Raw genomic sequence first — 12,183 nt, 5'->3', positions numbered from 1 at the left:
CATTTCAGCGCTCAAAACAGGCAGTTGATCAAAGGCTTTTGGCATCCTGTAAAGTGAACAGGATATCCCCTGAAGAAACCCCACAAGAGGCAGAGTCCGTCATAAAGCCCTGAACAGCCTCCAGCAACTCCTACGCTGCTGGGACCAAAATAGCTCACGCAGCATTCCTGCCGCCTCCTTGTGAACTGTGTGGAAAGGAACACTGGTCACGAATTCTTTGTTCCAGCCACCCCCACGCACGAGGACAGCCACAGGGACTGCGGTGGCATCTTGGAATCTGGAGAACAGCATGTCACAGGCTACACATCATACTTCTTCTGTACCAAGTGTTGTCTTCCTCCAAAATTAGAGGGTTTTAAACAAATGCAAAGAAACAGAAAATGGTCTTTTTAATTAAGAGATAAAATGAGAGTGATTTGAGCTTAGCAGAGTATGGGGGCCAGATCATAAAATATCTCATATGCCAAGCTTAAAAAGTTGTGAACTTTATTGTGTCTGTGGGGAGGTTTGGTGGTGTTTGAAACGGGAAGGTGACATGATCCACTTATTATCTTGCTTGTTAGAGACCATGTGACTAGTTACAATCTGGCTGATAGAATAGACTGAGGAGTGGCGGTGCCAGGCTCTGCTGATAGTACCCTCCCACCCCATCCTGGTTTCTTCTTTGCTGGTAGAACTCTCCTCCCACTCTGAAGGCTGGAGATGCCTGAGAGTCACTTTCCCTGCTTCCCTCGCATGTAGAGCATGGATGAGCCTGTGACCCAGTCCTGGCTAGTGGGACCTGAAAGGGAGTCTGCTGGGGGATTCTGCAAAAAGGTTTTCCTCCAATCAAAAGATGCATAAGAAGAAATCCCGCTTGGGCACCTGGGTGGCTCAGTCTGTTAAGCATCTGCCTTTGGACTCGGGTCATGATCCCAGGGTCCCTCCCGCTGAGTAGGGAGCCCACTTCTCCCTCCCTCTCCCTCTGGTTCTTCCCCTGCTTGTGCGCGCGCTCTCTCTCTCTCTGTCAAATAAATAAATAACATCTTTTTAAAAAGAAGAAAAAGAAATGCCTCACCCCCCCCCCGCCCCCAGATGTTTACATGTAATGCCTGGAGCTGGCACCACGGAAAGGTAAAAGCCTGATGGTAGAGCAGAAAGATGGAAGTAATGACATCATTGAGCCACACAGAACAAAATTCCCTCCGGGGATAATAGATGCTTTTACTAGGATATTCTGTTACTGGTACCCTAAAGCCGCTCAGCTGAAGGAAGCATTAACAAAGTCACCAACACAAGTTAATGTGATATTATTAGAAGATATTTTAAAAGGCACTTTTCCTTCAGGTATTTATTTGAAATAAATGAGCCTCTTAAAATTACAAATAATTAGCTACCATATTAGCTGTTCATTATGCATTTTGGATGCTCAAGCAGGAAACTACACAGCTTCCCAGATGGCATGTCTTATTATTTCTCTAAAAATGATATTTTTCTCATTGTCTTCTCGCATTCGCACGCTTCCCCTAGTAAACACTGAAAACTTTCTCCCAGTTTTTCACTAGGCGGCAATTCTCTTTTGGTGAAGGTCTCTCTGTAATAAAGTCCTGACGGTCAAAATACATTATGTAAGGAGAATCTCGGCATTGTGTAAACAAAAGAACTGTAAGTTCCGGGGCTTCAGACAACAATATAGAATCACAGGATTCTCAAGGTCGGTGATACCTTACAAGCCATCTGTGTAGTAACAGTAGAATTTGAATATAGACAAAAACAAAACATCTAGAGTTCTCTGAGGCCATTAACAATGATCTCCCGTTCCAAAATCTGATATCCAGCAGCTGGCAACGTTTCAGCAATTCCTTCTGGTTCCACCTGAAGGAAACCCCGTTTCTGAAGGAGACGTTGGGGTCCTCCAGCTACCACCAGGAGATTCCTTCCTTCCTTGCGGGAATGATTTACTAAGGACCTATCAGTCCTTGACAGAGATTTAGTGGATCCACCTTTGTTCTGGAGTTGCTTATGGTATTTTCGGGAACATGCAAACAACTTCGCAAATTCAAGTGATCGTGAGCTGGAACTGCCCGATCCAGACGGGGTGAAGGGGGCAGCTCTGGGCTAGACAGAGGGGGTTCTCTTCCATTCCCTTCAGTGCGTACCGACCGAGCGCTCGGGGTGGGGGGGGGGCTGCAAGCGCCTTTGGAGGCCCCGCCCCCTCGCCCCAGCAGGTGCGGCCACCCGCGCGCACGGGGATCCGGTCTGGCCGGCGAGGACGCCGAGCGCCCAGGCCCCGCGGCCCCGAGGATGCGCCGCAAACCGGGCCGCCCCGGGAGGCCGCAGACGGCGGGGGTCCCCGCGGGTCGCTGGCGCGGGAGGAGCGGGGTCGCGCCGGGGAGGCCGGGGAGGCCGGGGTGGCCGGCGAGGCCGGGGTGGGCGGGGCGTGCGGGCGGGCGGGAGCCGCACCTGCGGCCGCGCGGAGGCGGGAGCCAGGTGCCCGCGGCGATCCCGCCGGCCCGGGCGCGGAGCAGGAAGTGGCCTCGGCAGGGCGCGCCTCCTCCGCGGCGCCGGGCGGAGCGGAGGGGCCGGGAGGCAGCCGGAGCCTGAGCCCGCGCGCCGGGAGCGAGCCCCAATGGCCGCCGCCTCGCCTGCGGTGGACGAGCTGTCCCGGAACTTCACGTACTGGGCGCTGGGCGCCGCCAACGGCTCCCTGTCGGGCGCGTGGTACCGCAGGAACCAGGTAAGGGGCCGGCCGCCCCCGTCGCCCGCTGGGGACACGGGCGAGGCCGCGGCGCCTCCTGCTCCTCGGCCGCCCGCCGGCCGGCTCTCAGAGCTGACGTGCTGTTTCCACACGTTCACTGAACCGCCCCTCATGTGCGAGAGCGCGGGGCCCCCTCCGCCGGCCTAACTCTCCCCGGCATCCGCCCCTGGGAGCGGGGCGCCACCGACCTCTGCGGGGTCATTCCTGGGCCTCTGGGTCCCGCACGATCCCGCCTCTCCGGCCTGAACCCGCCTTCTCCCCCGAAGGATTCTCGGAGTGTGGGGTGACTCCCCTCCACCCGTATTCAATCCCCCTCCATCCCGATCGTTTTACAGTGAAAATACGTGACACCCCGTTCTCGGAAGCAGGGAACTTGTTAAGGGCTCGCAGATGTCACCTCCGCGCTCCGCAGATGCTCTGCGCGCGCGTGTGTCCCCGCTGGCTCAGCAGGGCGCTTCCATTTCCGTGCAAAGAACACCCATATTCTTGGGGCTGCAACTGCATGACTCTCTCCTTCTGTTTCACGGATCGTCAGCCTAAACATTGCCAGTTTATGCTGGAAAGATACACCGAAGGAGATCAAAGAGGAGCGGAGCTGCCCATTTATTTTTGTCTTGGTTTAAGATCAGAAAAACGGCCCCTGGCCAGCCCTTCCTCTAGCCGCCTGTATATTCTTTTAAGTGGGGGCTAGCGATCTGCATGGAGTGGACCCCGAGCCTCCTCCTGGGTGCATAAGTGTGTTACTTTTTTCTTGCTCTTTAATAAATCCGTGGGCCTTTTTGGTTCACAACAAAGTAATAAGATATTTGTTACTGTTGAGCTAAGTCGTCTTTAACCAATAATCAAAGGTCTAGAATTCCTCTAAGAACACTTGAAAAGTGTTTTGAATGCTAATTTCTAAAACATTAAAATTTTGTTTTCAGAAATTTAACACAAAATTATTTATATAAAGACAAAATAAGCATGTGTCCACCTTATGCATTTTCAGCAAAGGAGATGGTATTGCTTTAAGTCTGTTTTGCCACAAAACGCACTAACATAGGAAAAATGAGGGGACTCAGAGCCTCTTGGTGGCTGTGCGTAATCTAGTCAACCTCTTTCTTGACAGGATTTATGAAGAAAAGAATTGCTTCTTATGGAAAGCTCTTTGTCTATCTGTTAAATTATGTTTATGCTAGTATATATTATAAGCATGCTCTAATGTGCTTATGCTAGAAGCACTCCCAGGAAAGGTTTAAGAATGAACTTTTTATCTTTTGGTAAAGAAATTAGAGGCTTAGTAGTTGTGACTTAAAATGGCATCATCTGAAACAGGAGAAAACATTGTTCTCATAGTTGAAACTCCTGTAGTCAGTTTTCCTTGCTATTTCCTGGAATTCAAGATTGTCTTGGCTCTCTTAACATCAAAACAGATTACCACGTGACATAAATGTGGGGACCTAATTTGACGATTGCAAGGCCTAACTTGCCTTTGACAGTGTAAATTTGTACAGGTTTAAAAGGGTGTATCCAGAATATGCTAATTGAAATTACTCAGCGACATATAAACTACAGCTAGTTTGAGATGAGGTTGTATCAACTTTTCCCATTATTATGCAAATTTAGTTTCTTTTTTTTTCCCCCTGCCAAATGTAGATGACTGAAAATGGGAGCAGCTCCAGAAAAACTAAGTTTGAGGTATCAGCTTAGGACTCTTACACTCAAAATTAGCCTGGGATGCTGGGTAGTCATGGTTTAATCAGTTTTATCACAACTGAACTACTTGATGACAGTGTGTATTCACCCAGAACCCAGCTCTCTGGATCTTTCCACGTGAAACCATCAGACTGATAAATTAGCCTTACTCCTAGAGAAAGACCAATCCTCTCACATAACAGCTGGATATTTAACAGTAGTCTCTTCGAATCAACATTGTCCAAGGCAAACAGTAGTCTCTTCGAATCAACATTGTCCAAGGCAAACAGTAGTCTCTTCGAATCAACATTGTCTTCTATAGGAAGAAATCCCGAAGCAGATAGAAAGTGGGAAAAATGTTTTGGGAAGCCAGAGAAGTGAGGTCTTTGGCCCTTTTTTGTTACTCAAGTGTCTGTCTATGGAAGCACAGGCACAGGGGAGTTCTGCCAGCATATTTTCTTCATGTTTGATCCACAAGTTTTCAGTATAAAAGGGTAACATTTCTGAGATAGTTATCGAGGCCCCTGCCTAGTATGAAACACGGGTATACATTCACTCTTTTTTCCAGGAGTGTTATTAGATGGTTGGGTAAATGAGCTATGCTGCTACCTTCAAAATAAGGCAGTATGTTTTAAGTATCATGTGAGTGATATAAAGTCCTGTGGAAATTTGGAGCAAGGTGGCTTTGCACAGAGGCCATCAAGGATGTTTTGTGGAAAGGTGGTATTTCAGCTGTGCACTTACAGGTGGACAGAGTTTCACTCTGGGAGTGAACAGGTGGAGGAACGTCTGGAGGCTAAGGATAACCCATGTGGCCTAGAGGTGACTTTCTGACTATTTTTGTATCTGATGTGGAAATCGGGCCATTCTGGTTGCAGTGGAGAATGGAGACTGTAAATTGGAAATATAATTTGTCTTAAGTGTCTTAAGTGTACGCATGGATTGCCTTGAAGGACTGGTTAAGAAGTTTGGACTTTTATCTTGTAGGCAACAGGGAGCCCTTTTTGTTTTTTGTTTTTTGTTTTGTTTTGTTGTTGTTGTTGTTTTTGGCAAGCAGTGTGAGAATCAAATCAAATTAAATAAAAGAAATTTAACTTGGGGTTAGCAAAGCTGATTCAGAGGCCTCAAATTGGCTAAATCCGGCCCACAGATGTGTCCTGTTTGACCTGCAGAGAGGCTTAAAAAAATGTGTAATACATTGCCAGCATTTAAAAGCAAGTAGATCATATATAAAGTTTCAAGTGCCAGTGATGTCTTTAAATGTTAAAAGTTCTAGGAGCACTTGGCTCTCTCGCCCACGTGGTAACTGTGCTGAAGTTCAGTTTAGAACAGCTGTGCTCCCCACCTAAACCCCTCCCTTGACTCTCCTCTCTAACCTACTAGCCTCTGTAGGCACTTAATTTGCAACCAGTGTTAGGAGCTGTTCTCTAGTCTCTGCTGTGAATTAGTGTGTGCTTGGGCTTCAGTTTTCTCTGCAGGAAAACAGGGTTGGAATAAAGGATCTCGGGTCTCCCTTTTGCTATCTGCTTGATTAAATAGTGCCAAACCAAGATTGTGGAGAGAACGGACAGGATAGGATGAACGTGGTAAATATTGTGAAGAAGGGGTTTTGTCCCTGGTCCTTAAAATTTAAGGATATTGCTAAGTATCTAAATTCACAAGCACATTGTCAAAATGGTTTATTCTGCATAGGGTGAAATGAAAATTTGGAATATTTTATCTCCCTTATTTGAACTTTTGATTTTCAATGGTTTGAGTGTTTAAAGTCAAGGTATTTAGAAGAACATTGATACAAACTTGGCCAGGAAGAGGCAAAGTCAAGAGTCTGACATTTGTTATACATTTACTATGTAACACTTTGTAGCTATTATCTCAGTGGAGCCCCCAACAACACCTCTTGTAAGGTACATATTAGCCTCACTGTTCATGTAAGGAAACCCTAAATAATTTGCCCCAAGATCAAATAACAAGAGTAACTACACAGCTCTCCTTTTCCTAGGCCATTGCTTAGAAACTATGGCTTGAAAGAATGTGGTGGTGAGAGAAAGGAATGAGTGTAACTTACTTCATTGCACTAAAGAAAATCATACTGAGTTTTATATCGCCCTTTTATTGATTTTGCTTTGCTATGCTACTGTCTATTTCTTTTCTGCTGGTAGCTGCATCTCTGTATCTTGAAGAAAGAAAGGTGCCAAAATTTGCAGATAACCAAAGTGCTGGGTAGAGATTGCTGGTCCTTTCCATTTCCTTTCCAAGGAAAAAATCCTTTTTTTGTTTCATTTATGCTTATTGATTTTTTTTTTTTTTTTTTTTTGCCTTCCTTATATATCCAACATGGCATTTTCCTGTTACCAGATTTTCTACAAGATGTATGTATGGGGCAGCAAGAGGAAGGAAGAAACAGATTACCTCAAAACAACTATATCAAAGCTTTTCTAAAAACAAAATAAATCATCATCATCATCATCATCATCCCACAGTTTTTGTTAGAGGCAAAGAGTCTTACTGCTCCTGTGAATTTGGCAGACAAGATGTTTGCATTTCATCCTACCTGATCTCCTCCTTATGGCTTGATTTATACTAACTAGTTATAATATTTGTATTGATGCAATCAACAAAATTCAAGCCATGGGAAACTTTGCCATTTTACAGGTTGAAATGGCTCCATTTCTTTAGAAATCATTTTTACAAGAAAGAAAAGGAAGAGAATGGAGAGGTTGTAAATTAAGAGACCTAAAAAACCTATAGATTAAAAAAAAAATAAAAAAGCCTTCAACTATAGTGTTGAAGGATGCCCACTTGGGTGATGAAACTATAAGAGAAGGCAAGAAAATGATTGCAATAAAGTGGAGCCAGTAGTTTCTTGTGGGAACGGAGCTGGTGTGATGAGATGGGGTGAAGGGAGGGCTTTGGGTGGGGCTTCATTTCTTTTAGTGTCTTGATTTGGATGGTGTAATAAGGGTGTTTGCCTTATAATAATCCATTTTAGTGATTTATTGATCTGTATCATTCTCTTTGCAGTTGTTTATATCTATTTTCTATAATTTTTTTCATTTTATAAATATTATTAGCATTGCAATAACTGTTCAACTTGCATGTTTTCATATTCACCTTGTGGGAAGTCTGCTTAACCAAGCAATTGAGAATTACTTAAACAATTTCTTTTAAAAATGATGATGACTGGGGCGCCTGGGTGGCTCAGTGGGTTAAGCCGCTGCCTTCGGCTCAGGTCATGATCTCAGGGTCCTGGGATCGAGTCCCGCATCGGGCTCTCTGCTCGGCGGGAAGCCTGCTTCCCTCTCTCTGTCTCTCTCTCTGCCTGCCTCTCCGTCTACTTGTGATCTCTCTCTGTCAAATAAATAAATAAAATCTTAAAATATATTAAAAAAAAATGATGATAACTGTTCAAGTTGGCCTTTGAGAGCTTTACCATGGAAGGGATGGTGTTCCCCCAGAGCCCTCCTTTCTGTTGTTGTAGAGTGCAGTTTTAAAACTCAGCCTTTTTACCAGAGGTGTTGACAAGTTTCTTAATTTCTCCAAATCTTGGCTGTCTCTATTGAAACGGTAATAATAATAATACATACATACCTTGCAGAGTTGATGTAGGAATAGAATAATGTGACATATGTCTGAAAGTTAGCAAAGTGCCAGACACAAAGAAAGTGCTCCAATAAATACTAGCCATTATTACTAGTAATATTACAGTCAACCTAGTTTATAGGAAATGTCATAAAATAATATTTCTGATAATTAGTAAATCTTGGATTCAGCTCATTGCAAATGGAAATAAGAGGAATCATGTCAGATGTTTGATGTAACCTTTCTTTTTTTAACCTAAAGCTGTGATTTCTCTGTATCTAGCACCTTCCTCACTCCCTTTGGTGTTTCCCTCCCCGTCACTCTGCAAACACATTCACATTCCGGAGCACTTCTTAACTGCAGTACTTTCCTAATTGGAACACTGGTTATTTTGTAGTACTAAGGGAGGGATTCTTCCTCTGTCTTCTGCCACTTCCCAGACTACTGGGCTGGGGAGATGGGTGTGTGGCACTGGGAACCATGACAGAGAGCCTAGGTAGCAGTAGTGTGATCGTATTACAGACACTGATTGTAACTTAACCAGCAAGACCAGCACTCCCAGCTTGGGAGGGCTCAGATGCTATTAATGTTGAGATTTCCATGGCATTTCATTTTAGCTTGGGTTTGCCTGTTTGTTTATTTGGGTTTTTTTCTGAAGGTCCAGTATCACTCTATTCCAGTTACACCTCTTTATAACTCATCTCCCACTATGTTCCAGATAGACTTATATTTTTCCGTAAAGTCAGAGCTCATCTTCCAGTCCTTCCTGGTTCTCCAGAAAGCCCTGATGGCCTGGCTGCTGACAGATAACATTCCACTTTCCCTCACACAGTTCTTAACATATGCCTTCTCTTGTCACTTGCCCTGCCCTTGGTCATTCTTCCAATGGCCTCCTGTCATCTTTGGCACCTGTCAAGAGGTGTGGACTGTCTCCTTATGTAAATACAAGCTAACATATGCTTAGTCCTGAGTGCCACACCTCATCAAAGATTGTGTTTGTCCTGGCCGCACTCCTTCAGAGATCTTGGCCTTGACACGTCCTTCCAAGGTCTGCCTGCCTGCAGCCTCAGCCCTGGTTTCCGAAGTCCCCCACCCCTCTTTCTTCATACCTCTCCAACTGGCTTCTTCTTGCAGTAATGTGGACCGCTGGCCAAACTAAGTTTCTATAGGAGTCTGTCTGTCTTCCAGCTTAACTTCGTTTCCCTAAGCAAGAATGCTTTGTAATTAAGAGGCATTAGTGTGCAGGTCACAGGAAACCTGACACTAACTGGCTTAGACAACGAAGGAAATTAACCAGCTTAACGTGAAAGTCCAGGAAAAAAACAGGTTCAACCAAAGCCTGACCCAGAGGTTCTGACGACATGGTGCAGGCCCAGTACCTCACTGTCCTCTTCACCTTTTGTTCCTTAGAGTTTGTTGTTTCCACTTTTAGAGACTCACCCCATTAGCCCACGTTCTTCCTTTCACTTCCAGGAGAGGAAGCTTGACTTTCTCCACCAATGAAAAGAAATGGGCGTTAGCCTGACTGGACAAGGTTAGGTCCGTGGCCTTTCCCATACCAGTCACGAAGGCCAGAGTTACTGGGTTTGGCCTCCCCAAAGAACACGGGCACCTTTAGGAAGGGCTCGCCAAAAGAGGGGTCCTGTAACTAAGAGAAGGGCATACTGTGTGGCCCTAACAACAATGTCCTCCTATGGATTATTGTCGACTTGGGCAACTCTCAAACTAACACCCTTCTCAGCTCATGTAGGACCTTCCCTTTTTGTCTCCTGCCTCACATGGGCAGCCCTGAGAAGTTGTCCACTATTTAGCCTGCCTACCTTTGTGGGTGAGACCAAACAGGATGATCTCCTTAAAAGCTCAGATTATGGGATCAACTTCTGAAATATTTTTATTAGCATCATGTCAAGTAAGTGGTGACTTATTTCTAAATTCTAGATTTACCCCCTAAAACATCACCCAAAATAAATAAATGAAATAAATAAATAAGTAACCTGAAAAATAAAAACCAACAAGCAATCTTCAAAGAGTTCCTGTCTTTCCTACTGATGGAAAAGTCAAAGGAAGTCATCTGGCTGAAGTAGTATCCCTTGCTTTATCTCTATCTTGCCTATACTTGCTCAGAAATTTTTTTATCATCAACAATCACCTCTTCAGTAACTTGGAAACTCCTAAAAGTTTAGTGGATTTAGATGGAAAAAGTATCGTGTATGAGTGCAATGCTATATGGGACCCTAGAAGCCGTGTTAGCATTTCCAATAGTTTATTCAAGTTTAAGGTGAATCCTGTGAATTCTGGGGCTGCGGGGGGGGTCTTTATTTCTTCTTCAGCCTCTGGGCTTGCAAATCTCTGATTGTTCCAGGGATGTTAGGGACATAGCTGCACTGTGTCCCCTGTTGTCACAGCCCATGTTAAACTCGATCAGCAGATCAACAAATGAAGGCCTAAAATGCAGTCAGCATTTCAGACAATAAAAATCACAAGCAGAGAGCTGTTCTTAACAGATAGTGTTAGACAGTGATATCACAGAAATCAGAAAACACGGACTGTGTCCTCAAAATGTAGCTATATGTATGTGACATACATTGTGTGTGTGTGTGTGTGTGTGTGTGTGTGTGTGTGTGCGCGCGGGAGAGGGACAGGGAGAGAGAGAATTCTTTATAATTACTTGATAAACAATATTTGGAGGACTGGCATGAAGCTATACTATCTGATAGACTATGTCCATTAAGCTTCCAGACTAACAAAGCCCAGCTGTGTAATGGTAAATAAGAACACCAAAGCAGAAGAGGAAACTAAAATGCACCTTTGGATGTGGCTGGCTGAGTCACGGCAGTGGAGAAACGAGTGGTTCTTTGTGGGCAAGGTACAAGCAGACCTCGTGTTATAAGCAGCTGCTGCAGCCATAACATTGAGAATAAAATCATGAGTTACATGTAGTGTTTTATTAATCTTTGGAACAACATTTGCACACCCAAATCACCGTTACCATCACTGGCCGGGAAGGAGGAGCTTGTGGATAGGGGAGATTATCTGGGCTACGAGGACTGGCCCTTTGGAGGCGATGGAGAGTGCAAGTCACAATACCTAAACGGTGTAGAAAACTTGAACTTGATTCCTGCTTTGCTGTCAGAAAGATCTGGTCTAATGGGTGGCAAGGGCCGCAGGCGTCTTGGCAGAAGTCTGCCAGAGAGCAGCACTGTCATTATCTCTCCCTCCTACTGAGGCAGAAACTCACCCATTGGCTGATGCCTGACATAGACCATAGAGTTCAATCTCCAATCTCCAGGGGGGATGGAGAGCTCAAGGCAGGCATCCCTCTTCAGAAGGACAGAGACTCCAGAAACCCAGGCAGGTGTGAAGGAAGGACTTAAAACTACAAGAATTCTCAGGTTCCCAGCTTTCGGGTAGGAAGCCTCTTTCAGCCTGGGCTAGCCCCACAGAAGGCAGAGTACAATCCTGCTTCTTCAAAAACAAGGGATTACAGAGTTTTTTAATTATTATGAATATGCTCTTGCAAAATTTGAAAGTTATGGGACCTTTGATCTATCTGGATAGAAAAATAGCATTCTTTGTGTTTGGCATGTCTGCCCTTGTTTCAAAATTCCCCTCACAACCTTCTAGGGGCTTGATTTGTTTTATAATAGAACCAAGTTTCAAGACTTCCTGAACCAGTATTTCACCTTTCTTGACAATTGTTGCTCTCCTTTTAACAAAGTGTTAAAGGTCCCCAAAGAATGTGTTGTTAAATATATTACTTTTCCCATAATTTTTTTCTACTGAAACTTAAATTTCTCAAAGGCAAAAGGTTTATCCTTAATGGAGTTTATAAAAATAATGAATGCACAATTATGTAAGTCAGTGTGTTCCCAAGCAAAAGACAAGATGTAATAGTTCTTAATTGTATGGGGAGGCAATATGTTGGGCTTTTTCTGCCTAGGTTTTAAGGTTGATTACAAACTGGCATGGAACCACTTGTAAGAATAGCAACGATAGACTGTGTTATGTAACCCAGATCTATTCTGTGGCTTTAAATCACCAGATTTGGATCCAGTGCCATGAGATTTTCTCAGGATGGAAAGGTAATAACCTTATAGCATACAACAACCGAGATAACGAATTAAAAATCTGTATCTGAACATTTTCTTTCTTTCTTTCTTTCTTTCTTTCTTTCTTTCTTTCTTTCTTTCTTT

At 44.4% G+C, this 12,183-nt stretch overlaps 1 protein-coding gene across 1 annotated transcript in view; it reads left to right on the top strand.

Moving 5' to 3' along the window:
• The first annotated feature begins 2,467 nt into the window (after positions 1 to 2,467).
• Positions 2,468 to 12,183, top strand: part of NIPAL2 (NIPA like domain containing 2) — a 71,447-nt gene continuing 61,731 nt past the window's right edge. Inside the window, exon 1 of the mRNA XM_059394923.1 lies at positions 2,468 to 2,716. Coding sequence (XP_059250906.1) covers positions 2,609 to 2,716 — 108 coding nt within the window. The 5' untranslated portion in view covers positions 2,468 to 2,608. The remainder of the gene's footprint in view (positions 2,717 to 12,183) is intronic.

The sequence above is a fragment of the Mustela nigripes genome, chromosome 3, assembly GCF_022355385.1.
Source record: "Mustela nigripes isolate SB6536 chromosome 3, MUSNIG.SB6536, whole genome shotgun sequence".
In the NCBI taxonomy this organism is placed as follows: domain Eukaryota; kingdom Metazoa; phylum Chordata; class Mammalia; order Carnivora; family Mustelidae; genus Mustela; species Mustela nigripes.
Note: the sequence above shows the minus strand (reverse complement) of the source record. Positions and strands in the feature narration are given on the sequence as shown.